The 19,552-nt window shown below is 43.7% G+C and overlaps 2 protein-coding genes and 1 pseudogene across 2 annotated transcripts; 2 read left to right on the top strand and 1 right to left on the bottom strand.

Annotated features, from left to right (window-relative positions):
- The first annotated feature begins 5,637 nt into the window (after window positions 1-5,637).
- LOC100387321 (pancreatic progenitor cell differentiation and proliferation factor-like) lies at window positions 5,638-6,079 on the top strand. The gene is made up of 2 exons (XM_035277819.3): window positions 5,638-5,789; window positions 5,827-6,079. The coding sequence occupies exons 1-2, from the start codon at window positions 5,663-5,665 to the stop codon at window positions 6,012-6,014; spliced, it is 315 nt and encodes a 104-aa protein (XP_035133710.1). The 5' UTR covers window positions 5,638-5,662; the 3' UTR covers window positions 6,015-6,079.
- Window positions 6,080-8,051: 1,972 nt separating this feature from the next.
- LOC100409206 (cAMP-dependent protein kinase catalytic subunit gamma-like) lies at window positions 8,052-9,307 on the bottom strand. The gene has a single exon (XM_035290537.3). It carries the CDS (start codon window positions 9,230-9,232, stop codon window positions 8,183-8,185), a length of 1,050 nt encoding a protein of 349 aa, XP_035146428.2. The 5' UTR covers window positions 9,233-9,307; the 3' UTR covers window positions 8,052-8,182.
- Window positions 9,231-19,552, top strand: part of LOC100409566 (MPN domain-containing protein pseudogene) — a 28,615-nt pseudogene continuing 18,293 nt past the window's right edge.

Below are 19,552 nucleotides of genomic sequence, written 5' to 3'. Positions count from 1 at the left end.
CATTAAACCTTAAAGTTCCAAACTGATCTCCTTTGACTCCATGTTTCACATCCAGGTCACATTGAAGCAAGAAATAGTTCCCATGGCCTTTGGCAGCTCCACTTTTGTGGTTTTGCTGGGTACAGCCCCCTTCTTGGCTGCATTCATGTCTGTGATTTAATGCCATGGCAGGCATTAAATGTCTGTGATTTTTCCAGGCACATAGTGCAAGCTTTCAGTGGATCTGCCATTCAGGAGTCTGGAGGACTGTGACCCTCTTCTCACAGCTCCACTAGGCAGTATAACACTGGGGACTCTGTATGGGGGCTCCAAACTCACATTTCCTTTTTGCATTGCACTAGCCCAGATTCTCCATGAGGGCTCCAACCCTGCAGCAAACTTCTGCCTGGACATCCAGGTGTTTCTATATGTCCTCTGAAATCTAGGTGGAGGTTCTCAAACCTTAATTTTTTACTGCTGTGCACCCAAAGGCTCAACAACTTGTGTAAGGTGCCAAGGCTTGGAGCTTGTCCCACAAAGTAGAAAGACCCTGGGCCCTGCCCGTAAAACTATTTTTTTTCTCCTAGGCCTCCAGGCTTGTGATGGGAGGGACTGCCATGAAGACCTCTGACATGCTCTGGAGACATTTTCCCCCATTGTCTTGGCAATTAACATTTGGCTCCTCTTTACTTATGCAAATTTCTGTAGCTGGCTTGAATTTCTCCTCAGAAAATGGATTTGTCTTTTCTATCGTATCATCAGGCTGCAAATTCTCTGAACCTTTGTGCTCTGCTTTCTTTTTAAACATAAGTTCCAATTCCAAGCCATATCGTTATGAACATATAAAACGGAATGCTTTTAAGTGCACCTAAGTCACTGCTTGAACATTTCGTTGCTTAGAAATTTCTTCTGCCAGATACCCTAAAACATCTTTCTCAAGTCCAAAATTCCACAGATCTCTAGAACAGGGGCAAAATGCCTCCAGTGTCTTTGCTAAAGCATAGCAAGAATTACCTTCATTCCAGTTCCCAACAAGTTTCTCCTCTCCATCTGAGACCACCTTAGCCTTGACTTCATTCTCTACATCTCTATCAGCATTTTGGTCAAAGCCATTCAACAAGTCTCTAGGAAGTTCCAAACTTTCTCACATCTTCCTATCTTCTTCTGAACCCTCCAAACTGTTCCAATCTCTGCCTGTTATTCAGTTCTAAAGTTGCTTCCACATTTTTTGGGTATCTTTATAGCAGCACCTTACTCTCTGCAGTACCAATTTACTGTATTAGTTTGTTCTCACATTGCTTTGGAGAAATACCCAAGACTGGGTAATTTATAAAGAAAAGAGGTGGGCATGGTGGCTTACACCTGTAATCCCAGCACATTGGGAGGCCAAGATGGGAGGATCACTTGAGGTCAGGAGTTTGACAGCAGCCTGGCCAACATGGCAAAACTCTGTCTTTACTAAAAATAGCAAAAAAATTAGCTGGGTGTGATGGCAGGCACCCACAATCCCAGCTACTTGGGAGGCTGAGGCAGAATTGCTTGAACCCAGGAGGCGGAGGTTGAATTGAGCCAAGAACATGCCATTACACTCTAGCCTGGACAACAAGAGCAAAACTCCATCTCAAATAAAAGAAAAGAGGTTTAATTGATTCACCATTCTGCATGGCTAGGGAGGCCTCAGGAAACTTACAAACAAGGTGGAAGGCATCTCTTTGCAGGGCAGAAGGAGACAGAATGAGTGCTGAGTGAAGGGGGAGACCCCTTATAAAACCATCAGATCTCGTGAGAACTAACTCACTATCATAAGAACAACATGGTGGAAACCACCCCATGATTAAATTACATCCATCTGGTCCTGCCCTTGACACATGGAGACTATTATAAGTCATGATGAGAGTTGGATGGGGATACAGACCCAAACCATATCATATGTTTTGAGAAATACACTTTGGCAAAATCCTAGTTTCTGGTCTTAAGGCTCTTATAGTACCAGGCAAGAGACAGACAAACTGTACACTCACATAGATGTGAGGTGCTGCCTTGGGATGAGGTCCTGACCCCTGCACAGTAGAAGTAGGGTTTCTAAATCAGAACTGGTGAGGCAAGGAGAAAGGAGCAAGGTAATTAATACCCTAAGGCAGTCGGTAAGCTGGCAATAGTTAGAAGTAGTACTTCTTGAGCATATTTGCCAAGCAGGATACCATGTGCATTGGTCTATTTAATCCTCACAAGCTTCCTATTGTGGGTACTATTGTGGCTATAAACTCCCCTACTGTAAGAGGATACAATTATGATCTCTCATTTCATAAGCTAGAAGCTTCATGATTGCTTAGGTTAAATAAAAATTCCCAGGAGCATATGGCTTTTTTGTTGTTGTTGTTTTTTGTGGTGAAGCCAAAATTTGAAATAAATTCTCAGAGGCTGCAGAGCCAGGGTTTTAACCTCTAAGTTATGAACAGAACCAAGAAGTGTGGTAAAGGGAGGTGGTCAGGGAAGCCTTGGGTTTTGTAAGAAATTTAGCCTTGATGTGAATGTCTTTGCAGAGTTATTGAAGGATTTGGAGTAAGGCAATGCAATCAGACTTGATTTTATGAAGATTCGTTGGAGAGGTTACCTGAATGAAGGATCCACGTTGTTTCCAGTCCAACTAACAGTCAAAAGAACAGCAAAAGAGGCCACACCAGCACATGCTGAGTTGGAAAAACAAATGAGATGCTTAAGTGGGTAGATCAGGCAAGCCACTAGATGTGTGGTCCATGCAGAAAAGAGGTGAGGTTGGTCACAGACATGAGAGTTGTCAGAACATAAACACAAGCTAAGATTGTAGGTAAGATGACTCCAAGGAAACCAAGATGAGAGCTGGGCAGGACAGAGCAGGTCGAAAAGGGAGCAGGCACTTGCACAGGACACCAAGGAACAGCCAGCCAAGATGTAAGATACTGTAGAACCAAGAAAATAGAGTTTTCACAAGGAGGAAAGGAGGAGCAAATGACTCAGAGGGTCAAGACACTTGGGGACAGATGTGTCCATGCTATTCTCTAACCCCAAGTCTAAGATTGAGAGGGGATCAGGATTCAGGGAAGTTGTAATTGGTTTCCAGCAACTCACCCACAACGAATTTCAAAATCTCTCTTCATCTGGAACGCAGAAAATGATTTGCAGTCCTCAGATGGTTACAAGGGCATCAGATTTTGCCAAGTCACATTATTTGACAGAAATGGGCCGTGAAATGCCTGCTAATTGCTACAAGATTTAACAGGGAGAGAAGGGCCTGAAAACAGGAGGTGGGGAAGTATGTTGTCAGTCTTTCATGCAGGGAGCTGGGGAGCTGGGGATAACAAGACATAATGAGCCTTCTTCTCTGAGCTCCAAATTACCAGGATCATTTTATCCTTTTGTAAGAAGAATGAAGCTTTTTAAAATGGGCAATTATGACATATTTTTTCATTGTTGTTGAGAAAGCTAAACCCCAAAGATCCCAGCTATTTTGGAGGGGTTTTCAAAAGGCACTCATGCTATTGTTGAGCTCATCATCTCCCCAGGCTCCAGGGAGAGGTTTATTTGCCATGATAATCCTGCCTGATCCCCTCTCTCCATACCTGACAAGTCTTTACAGTGTTCTTCTCACATGTTCTAGTCCTGCCCTGGAATCAGACTGTGAGGCCCTTGAACCAACTGAAGGAAACTGTTAAACAACCAGCAATGCCCCTGCTGAGCCTTTAAAGTTTACGGGAAGTGTTTGTAGTCTTACTTTGTGTCCCTTTGTTGTCTGATCTTTGAGAAGTATCCCTTAAATCATGTCACCACCCCCCAACAATCTAACACCTGTGTCCATCAAGTCTTGTCCAAAGGCTACTGCCTCTAGAATTGAATCCCCAACTTCGTGTCCAATCTTACCTTTTCTCCCCTCAATCATTTATTTGTGCATTCATTCATTCATTCACTTAACACACACAGGATGAGCAAGTTGTATGTTCTGGACATTATAACAGGTGCTAGAGAGGTCTGCCAAGGAAGACAGTCAAGAAGGTAGGAGGTCATAATACAGTATAAGAGGCTTTGTTGAGTGAAGATGAAAGGCTTTGTTTGGGATATAGAAAGCTGAGAGAGCTTGAACACCTGGACTAAGTATTGAAGGAACAGGACTAATACAGAGACACATTGAGACAGCAGAAGCTACGGGACTTAAAGTCCTGGTGGGCTATGGGGATGAGTGTCATGCTCAGGTTTCAAGCTTAGGCGGTCAGGTGGAAGGTGGTTCCATTAGTGCTCTGGTTTAAGTGTGTACCCCATATTTTATGTGTTGGAAACTGAGTCTCCAAATTTATATGTTGATTAGAGATGGGGCCTTCGGGAGATAATTAGGATCAGACAAGGTCATCAGGATTTGAGCTCCATGATGATACTGGTGTCTTTTAAAAAACAGGAAAAGAAACCTAATCACACATGCAGGCTTTTGCCCTCTCTCCACGTGATGCCTTCTGCCATTTTATGACATATCAAGAAGGTCCTCACAAGATGCAGCCTCTGGACCTTGGACTTCTCAGTCTCCAGAAACATGAGCCGAACAACCTCTTCTTTTATGAAATGTCCAGTCTGTGATATTCTGTTACAGCAACAGAAAACCAGAGTAAGACAATACTAACATAGGAATCATGGAGAAGAAATTGGTTTGACAGGTAGGGGAATGAGCTTCTTCAGGGACTTGCTGACCAATAGGAGTTTGTGAAGGGCCAGGAGCATGTGCCCTGTGGGAGGCTGCTTATGGAAATTTGCAGCACAGGTGAAAGGCTCAGGGTGGAGAGAGAGACAAGGGAGTGATTGGCTGAAAGATGGACGCTGGAGCTCGGTATGAGCATGACAATGTGAGCAGATGGGTCCCTGATGAAGAGCCCTGGGAAACACCAGCAGTTAAGGGGTCATAGGAAAAAGACAAGACTGCAGAGGAAAAACAAACTCATGAACTCATGTATGGGGCCTGGGAACTGAAAATTCAACCTCTGCTTTCTCCAGTTGGAACAAGCAAATAGCAGTGCTGAGAAGGGAACGGTCAGCTTCTTAAAAGCAGAGATGACATTTGAGATGAAAATGGCACTGACCCTCAACATGCTCCTTACTCTTTATTGTGTAACAAAGAATTTGGCTGGCTTCTGTCACCAGTTCCTGGAAGGTGGCCTCTAAATCTTTGGACTTTCCCAAGTGATAGGAGTGTCTTTGTTATTTGTGGTGGATCTCTCACACCACATCTGATATGCTAATGAGGTGACTTAGAACGGAGACTGAGAATGTCAGAAGAACCAGCCATGTGATTGGAGAATGGGAGCCTTGAGCCACATGATATGACTACCCGACCCCTAGCCCATCCTAGTAGAGGGTGCTTAGAGTTTGAGTCTCATGGGTAATGATTCCATCAGTCATGCTTACATTATGAAGCTCTAATAAAATCTCTGGACATTGCAGATTGGGTGAGTTTCCTTTGCTGACAGTACTCTGTATTGTCACACACTGATATGCTAAAGAGTCCTGACTCCATGGCGCGCCCGTCTCGGTCGTGGAGAGGCCTCCCGCGGTCTCCCCTGCAAATGGGCTCGGTGGCCTCGTGCCCCCATCCCCGCCACCCGTGATCGTACGCCGAGGCCCGGAGGGTTCGCCATCCAGGTCCCACCAGCCCGCAAGCCAGAGCATGGCGGCCATCCCCTCCAGCGGCTCACTCATGGCCACCCACTACCACCGGCGCTGCCTGGGTTCCACTTCCAGAAGCAGCTCCTGCCGTAGTACCGAGTGCCCCGCAGAAGCCATTCCCCACCACCCGGATATCCCGAAGGCTGACCCGAGTCACTGATGGGTCAGCTTCTTTTTTGGAAAGTCCACCCTCCCGTTCATGGCCATGGTGCTGGAGTCTGCAGAGCACCCGGAACCCCCCCCCACCAGGCCTCCCGCAGCGCGACCACCTGTGGCCTGGCTCAGAACACCCTGAGGAAGCAGCCCAGTGGTCAGCACAGCACAGCCAGCTCTGGGCCGCCGTCCTGACCTGAGCGATGACCACCAGCTCCAGGCCTGCGGAGGAGCTAGGCCACCAGAGCCACTCCCGCCTCCACAACCCCCGCGAGACCCCCACCCCCGCCCCCGCCCTGTAGACTAGGCGGCTTCAGCCAGCAGACCTCCACATCCACACAGCAGACACCAAAAAGGAGTGAGGACCCGGCTCTCCACTGCCCGGCCCGCCCCAGCCCTGAGCAGCTTTCCTAACACCTGGAACTGTGCACCTGGCACCAAAAGGAAAATAAACTCCCAGCAGCCACAAAAAAAAAAAAAAAAAAAAAAGAGTCCTGACTCCACAGGGAGATTGGAACCGTCCCAGAGGTCACCCTATGTCTCTCTCCCTATGGCCAATTCTGATTTGTATGCTTTATAATAAAACTGTAATCACACTCCTGCATTCTGTCAATCATTCCAGTGAATTGAGGGAGGAGTAAGAACCCCCAAATTTGTAACTGGTTGGTTAGAAGTTCTGGTGGTCTTGGGATCCCTGAAGTTGTGATTGATGTCCAAAGTGAGAACAGTTTTGTGGAAAACTGAGCCTTAACTTGTGAGGTTTGGCTCAACTCTGGGTATCTGGTGCCAGAAGTTCTCAAAAGCTATTGTGTTCCAAGGATAGGCACTAATAGTGATGACTCCTTCCATTGGGGTAAGCACCTCACATGCAGTTTCTCACGTCATTCTAGATGTGAAGCTGTGAGGAAAATGCTAAGTATTATCATCTACATGTTACAGACAAAAAACCAGTTCTCAAAGTTAAGGATCCTGGCCAAGAGTATGCATCCAGGAAGTAAGGGAGCCAGAACTGAGCCCAAGCAACCAAAATGCGTGCTCTTCACCACTCTACTAATTTATTCCCAACAAGATACTCATCTTCATACTTGATCTGAGATGTCTAGCAGAGTAGTTAAAATGAGGTTACTTATTAATTTATTCAGCCATATTACAGAACACCATCTATGTATCATCCGTGAATAAAACAATGATCTCTGATTTCATAGAGCTTATACTCTAGCTAGTGGAATGAACAGCACGGACTTCATCTTTTACTCTTAATGAGATGCAGAGCTGGAAGGCTATTTCATGGTTTTAAGCGGAGGAGAGTGGCATGACCTAATTTATATTGTGAAAGAATCACTCTGGCTGCTACATTGAGCATAGTCTTATGTGGGCAAGAGTGGAGTCAAGGAACCCTGTTAGAAAGACCCTAAAGCCATTAAACCAGAAATAATGGTGGCTTGGGCAAGACTGGGAACACTAGAAGTGCTCAGACTATAATAATAATAATAATTAGTAATAATGTTCATGACAGAACTAGCAAGATTAACTGATGACTTTAACTAGGATGTGACAGAAAGAGAGGAATGAAGAATGACTCCAAGATTTGGGATTAAGAAACTGGGAGGATAAGGTTGCTGTCAGCTAAAATAGGCTGGCTTCTGTGAGAAGCATTTGGGGCTACAAGTGGAGGAGAAAAGGTATAATGTTTGGCTTAGTTGAGTTTGAGATGACTCTCAGACATCCAAGAGGAGACGCCACTTACACAATTTTCCATTCTATATTCATTTGTTTATTTACTTCAGAGTGTAGACTTTGGTATCAAAACATGTGGAGAAAATTCCATATTCAGTCCCAACCAGATATGTCATCTTAGGGAAGTCAGTGTACCCCTCTGGCCTTTAATTTCCTCATCTGCAGATTGTGTTAATAATTATACCTCATGTTACTGTTATGAAGACTCAGTGAAATAAATCACTGAAGCACTCAGGACAGCCCCTAGAATCATATGTAATCACTCAATAAGTGTTAGCCATTTTGTTGCTCTTTGCAAAGTCTCTACTAGTGGACTTTAAATTCCATGGGAGCAGAGATCTTATCTGACTTGTAAGCACTCAATAGTTGCTGGATGAATAAGTTGTTACACAAAATTGGGCCAACTCAAACCAGTTCCAAAACATTGAAGGAGGTTTTTATTACTCCCTCAGATTTGACAATTCATTGGAATAATTGACAGAACTCAGGAAAGCACTATCTTTGTGATTACAGTTTTATTACAAAGCATACAAATCTGAACCAGCCATAGGAAGAGAGACATAGGATGAGCTCTGAGAGGGTCCAAAAAAATAAGAAAGAAAAGAAAACCCACAGGGGCACAAGCACACCCCTAAAACTGAGAAAACTCGTTGGCATACTTCTCGTTGATGGAGATCCGGATCTCTTCCTCCTCGTAGTTGTCAAAGTTACTGGCATCCCCAGGGCCTTCGAACTTCGGGATGAAGGGAGCTTCCACCTGTTTCTCATAGATGGCGATCCAATTGGTTGTGGCGAACCACTTGTGGTTCTTAATGTCGCCGACCCCGTTCCGGAGGTTCCTGAAGCGCTTGGAGAGGTCCACCTGCAGCAGGTTCCGCAGCAGGTCCTTGAGGTCAGAGCTGACGTGGGAGGGGAACCGCATCTTCCCAGAGAGGATGTTTTGGACGACGGAATTCCGCTGGTCGACGTAGAAGGGCGGGAAGCCCACGGCCATCTCATAGATGAGCACCCCCAGGGTCCACCAGTCCACGGCCTTGCTGTAGCCTTTGTTCAGGATGATCTCGGGGGCCAGGTACTCGGGGGTCCCGCACAGGGTCCAAGTGCGGCCCCTCACGCGCTTGGCGAAACCGAAGTCGGTCACCCCCAGGTAGCCCTGCTGGTCGATGACGATGTTCTCGGGCTTCAGGTCGCGGTGGATGAGGTCGAGCGAGTGCAAGTACTGGAAGGCCAGGACGATCTGGGCGGCATAGAAACAGGCATGGGGCTCTGTGAACCTTCCGACGCGCTGTAGGTGGGAGAACATGTCCCCACCCGGCACGTACTCCATCACCAGGTACAGGTTGGAGTTGTCCCTGAAGGAGAAATGGAGCTTGACGAGGAACGGAAAGTCGATCGCCTGCAGGATGCGCTTCTCGTTCAGGACATGCTGGACCTGTTTCAGTCTCACCACCTTCTCCTTGTTGAGGATCTTCATGGCATAGTGGCTGCCGCTCTCCCGGTGACTCACCAGGACCACCCGCCCGAAGGAGCCGATGCCCAGCGTCTTGAGCAGTTTAAACTGATCCAAGCGGGCGGTGTTCTGAACCGGGCGTTCCCATCTACGGAGGAAATCTTCTTTGGCTCCGGCTAGGAACTCTTTCACGACCTTCTGCTCTGTGTCCTTGGCGGGCACGTTGCCCATGGCGGTTGTGGCGGCAGCGGTGGGGTTCTGGCGACAGCGTCGGCGGACTAATGGCGGCGGGGGTCTAGCGATAACGACAGTCTCGCGGCGCCGGCGATGGCGCCCCCCTGGAGCTGGCTGCGCCGGCTGCGGCGCTGCGACCCCCCACGCACCCCCTGCGCCCCGGGCCGGCTTACAGTCCCAGCTAATGGGAGGCTGACAAATATGGGAGGATTTCTTGAGCCTGGGAGGGCGAGGCTTCCGTGAGCCAAGATCACCCAGCTGCCCTCAACACTATGGATAAATCGAAAAGGCATTATGCAAGTGAGAGAAGCCAACTCTAAAGGGGACTTGGCGTATGAATCCATTTCTTTACTTTTTACTTTATTATTTTACTTTCTTTACTTTATTACTTTTTTTTTTTTGTAGAAGTAGGAGTCTCCCTATACAATCATACTGGTCTTGAGCTTCTGCACTCAAGCAGTCCTCCTGTCTCAGCCTCCCAGAGTGCCGGTATTACATTTGTGAGCCACAGCACCCGGTCATCCAATATTCCTGATGCACATAGATGCAAAAATACTCAACAAAATAACAGCAAACTAAATTCAACTGCAAACTGAAAAGATCATCCACTGTGATCAAGTAAGTTTCATCTGAGAAATGCAAGATGGTTAAACATATGCAAATCAGTAAACATGACACATCACAGTAACCGAATGAAAAAGATCATATGACTGTTTCAGAAAAGGCAGGAAAAACATCTGATAAAATGCAACATCTCTTCATGATAAATATTCTCAACAAATTAAGTATAGAAACTATAGTTCAACACAGTAAAGGCCCTATATGACAAACCTACAGCTAACATCATACTGAACAGAAAAAATTGAAATTTTTTTTTCTAAGGTCTGGAATAAGACAAAGAAGGCTCCTTTCACCACTTCTATCGAACATACTACTGGAAATCCTAGTCTGAGCAATCAGGCTAATTAAGAGAAAGAAATCAAAGGCATCCAAATTGGAAAAGGAGAAAGTTCTACCGTCCTTGTTTGCAGATGGCATGATCATGTTTATAGAAAACCATAAAGACTCAAAAACAAAAACAAAAAAAACCTTTTAGAACTAATAAACTAAGTAAAGTTTTTAGGGTAAAAATCAATGCACAAAAATCCATTGCATTTTTATATGCAAATAGCGAACTATCTGAAAAAGTAATTGAGAAAACAATTCCATCTATAATTGCTAGGAAATAATAAGACATCTAAAGAGAAATTTAACCTAGGAGGTGAGAGATCTCTATATTACCCACAAAATGCTGAAGAAAACAGTTGAAGAGAACACAAACAAATGGAAAGAGTTCTGTGTTCACGAATTGGAAAAATTGATATTGTTAAAATGTTATTAATACCCAAAGCATTCTGGAGATTCTATACAATGTCCACCAGAATATTAATGACATTATTCACAGAAAGAAAAAAATCTTGAAATTTGTGAGGAACCACAAAAGATCCAGAATAGCCAAAGTAATCTTGATCAAAAAAATAAAACAAACAAAAACCAAAGCTAGAGGCATCATAATACCCGACTTCAAAATATACAACAAAACTAGAATAATCAAAATAACATGGTATTGGCATAAAAGCAGACTCATAGATGAATGGAACAGAATAGATATCCCAGAAATAAATCTATGCATTTAAAGCCAACTGATTTTCTACAAAGGTGACAAGAACATGCACTAGGAAAACAACAGTATCTTCAAGAAATGGTACTGGAAAAATTGAATATTCACATGCAGAAGAATAGAGCTGGACTTTTATCTTCCTCCATGTACAAAAATCAACTTGGATTGAATATGAGACTTAAATGTAAGACCACAAACTATAAAACTACTAGAAGAAAACATGGGGGAAAGAATTCATGATATTGGGCTGAGCAATGATTTTTAAATTAACACTCTGAAAATTCAGACAACAAAATATATACTATAGTCACAATCATATAAACACTGAAGCTGAATTTAACCAAACATTGTGATAGATCTATTTTAGGATGCTGACGAAAGTGGAAGTATATAAGAGCTAAAATCTTAACATATAACAATAGAAAATCAAGAAAAAATGGTTAAAATTGGAGAATCAAGAGGTAGCTAGATGTGCCTGTTTTATAAAATGTTTTCAAAATGAGAAGAAACAGCCTGTAAAGATGAAAGTAATTGCCTCTGAGAAAAAGATTCATGTTGAGCAAGGCTGCTGATTAATATTGTCTTTTAGCAATATTTCTCTTTTAAAAGACAATAATAGTTGCATATATTTATTTGAAAAAATATTAAAATTTATCGTTAAAAAAATTTAGAGGTACCTCCCATTAGAATCTTTATTATGTGTCCTATTTAATAAACTTGACTTTTATCAAATCTAGGGTGGGGTCTGTGGTTGAAAGAGTTACAGGAAGAGAGAGGATGTTTTTTTGTTTTTTTTTTACTTTAGGTTCTGGGGTACATGTGCAGGTCATGCCGGATTGTTGCATAGGTGCATACTATATCCAGCATTTCTCCCCATGTTATCTGTCCCCATCCTTCCCACCCCGCGCTGTCTCTCCCCTAGCCCCCCTCAACTGCCTCCAGTGTGTGATACTCCTCTCCCTGAGTCCACATGTGAGAGAAGATGTTTCAAATGACTTGTGGGAGATTCAGAAAATAATGTGTCAGAAGAAATGACCAGCACGCTGGGTGGGCGGAACATGAAAAGCCAGGGAGGTCATAAGGACTAGTCCTGTCCTGGGTAAAGCATGCAGCTTGCATCAGCTCAGACTGGCATTGACAGCCACACTGGGGAGCTGCCCCTTTATCCTGGAGGTGACAGGCCCGTCCAGGGATCTTTGAATAGGAGAGCAAGGTGGAAAAATATACAAAAATTATATCGGAGTGGTAAAGGTTCTAGAGTAGAGAGCATGGCTTTTCACAGCAGCTTCACTACCTACTTGCTGTGTGATTTTGGACGTGTAATACAACCTCTCTGAGCCTCTGTTTACTCATCTTCAAAATGAGGAAAGAGAAAGCATCTCTTGCACATGATTGCTATGAATATTGAATATAACTGTCTACGTAATGCGAGTGTTATAGTACCTGGTACAAATAAGTGATGAACGTTCATTGTGATGGAAATGATGAAGACAGGGATGGTGATGTTTGAGGAAAACTCTTTGGTAGCCATCCTGTAGCCCATACTTCTGCAAACAAAGAGACTAGTTTGAAAACTCCAACTGTGTAGAGAGACTTGGAGCTGAAACCCAGTCCTGGGAACCAGAGAAGCAAGAGTTATCGCCAGACTCTTGGATGACCAGCTTGAGGAAGACAGAAGACCACTTGGGCCTCCTCAGGCTAGTGCACTACTGTGCACTAGACTGAAAGCCAGCGGGGTAGGAAATCAAATTCCCCAAGTTGGGAGGCCTTGAGGAGAAAAAGCAAAGAACTGAACAGTCAAAAAGGGTGACAGGAACAGAGGTATCCCTCCTTAGTTCTTGTGTACCTAGAGAGATTTCTTAAATCAAAGAACTGAAAACCCAAAAATGGGTCCTTGCTCCCATGTTGATCAAGTTAATTTAAAAAAAAGAAAAAAGAAAAAAAAAATTCTTGCTGGGGTGGTATGAGTGGGGTGAGAGAAGAGTGGATAAAGGCCCTGATCCTCTTAAGTCATCCCAAGTAGCAATTGCCTATTGAGACTGCACCTAAGGCCAACCTAAACCTCTCCATCACTTGGTAAATGGGATGACGTCTCTTTAAGAAACTTACTATTATGTAACTAAGCTTCCTGTGAATGAATCATCTAAGAAAGCAAAGAGAGTCAGCTCTGAAACTGAATAGCCAGCTTGGGCAGCAACAGCCAATCAGAGTGCTAGAGCCTGACTTTTTCTTTCTAAATTGACAGCCTCATCCATATTCCTAAAAACAGAAAAACAAACCAATAAAAAACACTCAACATGGCCACTGAAACTAACAATGAGGGGCACATTTGCTGTCAGGGCAACCTCCCTCCTCCAAGCACCTAACAAGACCAGGGAGGGGACATTCTGATGTGGGCATTTGTCTGACTGCAATTTGGCAAGAACAGAACTAATTAATTGCAGAGGCAATTAAATGGGTGTTTTCATACGAAGAACACAGCTTGCTTTTAACTTTTTCTGAGTCCTCTGGGACACCTCAGGAGAGGGATTTGAGGTTTCCTGGTCATGTTACTTATGCTTTGTTAGAAGTAACTTTGTTAGAAGTTATTCCCTCTTGTCACATGAAATCTGAACACATCAAATAAAGTGGCCTGGCCCACAGGTTCAGATCTGTCTCTTTATTTGTTCTCGAAAGACAGCATTGCAAAATTTCCCTGTAACTACTGGGGTGTATATTTCTCTTTGGAATATGTTTTTTTGCAGCTGATTACATAAAGGACACTGTTTTTCAAAATGCATGAGGCCTAGGAGCTGAGAACTCTCTAGAAGGAAGTGATATTTATTGCCTATTACTCAAGAATGGCTGTCACCAGCCAGACATCTCTGCCTGATAGGGGTTAACCAAACTGGCTCTCCTGGCTTTCATAGGAATGCTTGATTTTTCCAACAATGTCAAGAAAAGTTAGTTTCATATAGTCCCTGATTATGAGTTCAGCCACTCCCAAAAAAGAATGTTAGAGTAAACTTTTTTCATTGATTTAAATTTGTCTTTTGTTAAGACCATAAATATGATAATGACAATAATCATTGTTACCATTTATTCAGTGCTTATAATATGCCAGCTACATAGACTGCCTTGAGCTGCAAAATAAACTGGCAATAGGGGTGCTATTACCCCCCATGTTAAACACAAGAAAACAAAGACTCGTAGGGGAGGGCTGTCATACAGCTAAGAAGCAGTGAGCATGGGACGTAGACCCACACCCTGAACACCCATTCATCCTGCTATGGCAATGGGTGGTATCCCCGCTTAACCGTGGTTTTGCTTTCAGTAGCTTTGTGCCCTAGGGTTTCAGGTATTTATCAGTGGTCAACCACAGCCTGAAAATAGATGAGTACAGTTTGATGAGATAATGTAAGAGGAAAGAGACCACATTCCCATGCTTTTATGACAGTATGTTGTTATAATTATTATTATTGTTAATCTCTTACGTGATTTATAAATTAAACTTTATTATAGGTACAAATGTATAAGAAATATATATTATATACAGAAGTATATAGAGAAATCTATATATAGTACTGCATATGTAAGGTTTGTTACTGCTGTGATTTGAATATTTCCACTAAATTTATGTCAAAATATAATTACCATGGCTGGGCATGGTGGCTCACACCTCCAATCCCAGTGCTTTAGGAGGCTGAGGCAGGAGGATTGCCTGAAGCCAGGAGTTTATGGCCAGCCTGGGCAATATCCCCCCTCTACAAAAAAAAAATGTAAAAATTAGGCAGGCATGGTGGCACATGCCTGTAGCCCTAGTCCTGTAGACTCAGTCAGGAGACTGAGTCAGAAGACCCACTTGAGCCCCAGGAGTTTGAGGCTGCAGTGAGCTATGATCACACCCCTGCATTACAGCCTGGGGGGAAACAGCAGAGCCTTGTCTCTAAAAAAGATTAAAATTAAAATTAAATGAGAAAATAATAAATACAATAAAATAATTTTTTAAAAATGTATTTGCCATCATTGCAGTATTAAGAGAAGTGATCTTAAAGAAGGGATTAGAAAAAGAAAAAAAAAACAGTTTGAAAGAAGCCAGGTGTGGTGGCTTATGCCTATAATCCCAACACTTAGGGAGGCAGAGGCGAGAGGCCAGCTTGAGCCCGGAAGTTGGAGGCTTGCCTGGGCAACGTAGCAAGATCCTGTTCTCCACAAAAAGGGAAAGAATGAGAAGTGATTATATCAGGACAAGGGATCCCTCATAAATAGATTGCCATTATCTCAGGAGTAGGTTAGTTACCAAGGGAGTTCAGCGCCTTGTCTCAGTCTCGTGCACTCACTTGCCGTATGATGCTTCCTGCTATGAGGTGATCCTTGCCAGATGCCTGCACCATGCTTTTGGACTTTCCAGCAACCAGAAGCATGAGCCAAATAAACTTCTGTTCTTCATGAATTCTCCAGTCTATGGTATTCGAGTAATAGCAAATGGACCAAAACAGGCACCATCCAAGGTTTCAAGCATTCATTAGGTGTTTTGGAATGTGTCTGCTGTGGATAAGGGGGAACTGCCATATCTCCAGTTATTTCTTCCCAACTAGACACATGCTGAAAGTTTAAAGGAATTCCTGACTTAAATCCAAGCTCATGATGGATTTGGGTATGGTCCTTTTGTCTCTGGGCTTCAGAGCCTGGGTTTTAACACAGGTAATCAAGTTAAGATGAGTCATTAGGATGGGCCCTAATCCAGTATGATCGGTGTTCTTTATAGGAAGACAGCACAGCCACGGGAAGACACAGACACAGGAGGGAGGATGTCATGAGGGCAGAAACTTCAGTTATGTAACTGCAGGTCAAAGAACACCAAAAATTGCCAACAAACCATCAGACGCTAGAAGAGGCAAGTAAAGGTTACCCTACAGATTCCAGAGGGTGTGTGGCCATAGCAACATCTTGGTTTCAGACTTCTGGCCTCCAGAACTCTGAGACAATTCGTTTCTGTTGTTCAAGCTGCCCAGTTTATGGTACTTTGTTACAGTGCCCTGGGAAACTAAGACACAGGCCAACTTTGTTATCTAATTTTTTTTAATCACTCCATACCTTCTGTATTTTTACAGCTAAAGTATAACAATGAGTTATTGTGTTTAAAACCATACACAGATGATTATTTAAAAATTTGAATAATACATATGTTAATCAAGGCTTTCTAGAGCAGCAAAATCAATAGGATGGGTGGATCGATAAACAGATGATAGATATGAGGTGATTTATTATGGGAATTGGCTCGTGATTACAGATGCCAAGAAATCACACACATCTTAGTCCATTCTCATGCTGCTATAAAGAACTGCCCAAGACTGGGTAATTTATAAAGGAAAGAATTGACTCATAGTTCTACATGACCAGGAGGCTTCAGGAAACTTATAGTCATGGAGGAAGGGGAAGCAAACATGTCCTTTTTCTCATGGCGGCAGGAGAGGGAAGTGCTGAGCCAAAGGGGGAGAAAGCTCTTTATAAAACCATCAGATCGTCTGGGCATGATGACTCACACCTGTAATCCCGGCACTTTGGGAGGCTAAGGTGGACAGATCACAAAGTCAAGAGACCGAGACCATTCTGGCCAACATGGTGAAACCCCGTCTTTACTAAAAGTACAAGAATTAGCTGGGTGTGGTGGTGCGCACCTGCAGACCTAGACACTTGGGAGGCTGAAGCATGAGAATCACTTGAGCCTGTGAGGCAGAGGTTGCAGTAAACCAAGATCACACCACTGCATTCCAGTCTGGAGACAGAGTGAGACTCGCATCTCAAAAAAAAAAAAAGAAAACAAAAACCGAAAACAAACAAACAAAATCAGCTCTCATGAGAATTCACTCACTATCACAAGAACAGCATGAGGGAACCACTCCCATGATTAAATTACCTCCCATTGGGTCCCTCCCATGATATGTGGGGATTATGGGAACTGCAATTCAAGGTGACATTTGGGTGGGGACATAGAGCCAAACCATATCATCCCACAAAATGCCATTTGTAAGCTGGAGAACCATGAAAACTGGTGGTGTAATTTAGTCTATTTCCAATGGCCTGGGTACCAGGAAGGCCTGTAGTGTAACTCCCAGTCCAATGCCAAAGGCCTGAGAAACAGAGAGGGAGTAGGGGGCCTGGTGTAAGTCCGGGAGTCCAAAGACTCAAGAACCAACATCTCCAGCGTCCAAGGGCAGGAGAAGATGGATATCCCAGCTCAAGGACAAAGAGTGAATTTGCCTTCCTCTACCTTTTTGTTCTATTTGGGCCATCAGTGAATTGGGCAATGCCCTTCTATACCAGCAAGGGCAGATCTTCTTTACCTGGTCTACTGATTCAGGTGCTAATTTATTCCAGAAACATCTTCACAAACACACCCAAAAGTCATGTTTTACCAGCTCGTTGGAAGTCCCTTAGCCCACTCAAATTGACACATACAATTAACCGTCACAATTCAGAAGTGTATAAAATAAAAATTAATGCCTCCCATAATCTAGCCCCGTGGCAACAACTTGTGTCTTAAATAAATGTTTATTAATTACCTAATTTCTTTCAGAGTAAGCATTATGGACACATTGGTCAACAAAACAGACTTTTTCTTCTGTGCACATGTAAAACTCTTGAGGTTTTGTGTTCTTTAAAATGCATGGGTTGGCTGGGTGTGGTGGCTCACGCCTATAAACTCAGCAGTTTGGGAGGCCAAGGTGGGAGTATCACTTAAGCCCAGGAATTCAAGACAAGCCTGGGCAACAGAGTGAGACCTTGTCTCTACAAAAAAAAATTAAAAATGAGGTAGGAGGATCACTCGAACCTGGGAGGTCAAAGCTACAATAAGCTGTGATTGTGCCACTGCACTCCTGCCTGAGTGACAGGGGAAGACCCTGCCTCAATAAAAAAATAAATAAATAAATAAAATAAATTTTTTTAAAATGCCTGGGTTGCTTCTATGAACATTCTTGACTTACAATTTTTAAAAAGGCAGAAAATAAACAAATAAAATTTTGGATGGGAGGAGCAAGGAAGGAGCCTTAAGGAGACATACCTGTTGCTCTTCCTCCTCTTTGGCTCAGGGGAGGAGAAGGGAAGCCTGGTATTTCTCTTAAATGAGTGGTCTTCTAGATTGCAGATTTATCCAGTCAGAACTGCAGGGTATCTTTAAGGATACAGCAACTCTAGGAGCATGACCTCCTGCAACAAGCAGGCTTAAGGTTGAGTCCCAGCTCTACCCACTCTTTCCCACACTGTTTCATGAAAAGGTGTTGTATCCAAAATGACCCCCAAACTCCAAAGGGGCTGAGAAATCAAAGAAAGGCAGACAAATCCAGTTTGTTGGCTTGGGGTGATTTATTAAGGGGAGTTTACAAGCAGAGGTATGGTCTTGGGCAGCTGAAGGACAGGTAGATCTCCGCATTGCCACCCTGCAGACCCATGGCCTATATTTTGGGGCAGAAGTGTATGTGCTCTGGAAGGGATGTGTAGGTGGCTGAGAGAATGCTGCAGGCATCACAGCCTGTGATTTCTGCAAGAGCACCAAGGTTGTTTTGGAGGAAACCCACGATGAATAGGTGTCCCACATAAAAAGTAATACATCAACTAGACATTTTGGAGGCATTCCCAGAGTCAGGGTTCATCAGGCAAATGAGCACTTAAAATAAAGTCACTCTTGGCCCTACACTTAGCTACGTGGCTGACCTGTTTCTTCTTTAATCGCCTCCATTTCCTCATCTGTACAATGAACCTACCAGTACCTACCAGCGCTAGACTATCTCCAAGAGCCCCCGACTCCTACTCTCATCCCTTCGTGAGTGAAATGAAGAGGAAATTTAACATTCCTGGCTTTTGAGGACCAAAGAATTTTGCAATCAAAGCCCCACTTCTTCTACATGATTCTCTGAACTCCTGCTATTTCCCTCAATAGTGAGTTTTATTTGTGCTTAAATCATCCAAGTGATGGTTAAGATGGTCCTCCCTACCTTTGAAGGCAACAAAGTCTTCAGAAAGGCTCTTTCATTTGCACCCCCAGGCATCACAACATGGTACCATATTTGCCTGGAATGGAAAGATAGAAGAGGTGATTTTTAAAAGTTGACTTCCTGTGAGGACTTTTGCTAGGTGCTATAAACACAAGGACAAATTTCACAGTATAGTGGAGAGAAGGGGCTTCGCATAAAATAAAAAGGCTATAGCATAGAGTGGCAAGGTTCCAATAGGTGCAGTGTGAGCTCCTGGTACAGTGAGTGGTGAGTTCTCTCTCCTGAGAGAGGCAAAGGGACTGAGTAACGTCTCCAAAGAGGGGAATTGAAAAGCTAGGCCTTGAGGAATCGGTAATAATAGCTAACGCTTATGTGAAACCTGCTATAAGCCAAGCCTGGCCTGTCACTGAGCAAATGCTATTTCATCTCATACAGCAGTGCTCTGAGCTGGGCACCAACTGCATCTTCACAAGTCTGTCTTATTCCACTTACCAGGCACATAATCTCAGGAGTTTGTAAATTTGGGACCAGACTGAAAGGCTTAGTGGTAGTAGTTATGTGAGCTGCACAACAAATGACCACACACTTAGCAGCCTAACACAGCACACGTTTACTATCTCCCGGTTTCTGTGGGCAGGAATCGGCCCAGCTCCTCAGTCCTCCAACTCAGGGTGTCTTACT

Source organism: Callithrix jacchus, chromosome 2 (genome assembly GCF_049354715.1).
Source record: "Callithrix jacchus isolate 240 chromosome 2, calJac240_pri, whole genome shotgun sequence".
Lineage (NCBI taxonomy): Eukaryota > Metazoa > Chordata > Mammalia > Primates > Cebidae > Callithrix > Callithrix jacchus.
This window is presented reverse-complemented; position numbering and strand designations above follow the sequence as displayed.

What these genes read in the sequence shown, in the direction of transcription:
- LOC100387321 (XM_035277819.3), top strand. Translation starts at nt 5,663, where the DNA reads ATGGCGGCCATCCCCTCCAGCGGCTCACTCATGGCCACCCACTACCAC. An exon ending in AGAAGCCATTCCCCACCACC is followed by an intron (nt 5,790 to 5,826) that starts CGGATATCCCGA and finishes TCACTGATGGGT; the next exon opens with CAGCTTCTTTTTTGGAAAGT.
- LOC100409206 (XM_035290537.3), bottom strand. Translation starts at nt 9,232, where the DNA reads ATGGGCAACGTGCCCGCCAAGGACACAGAGCAGAAGGTCGTGAAAGAG.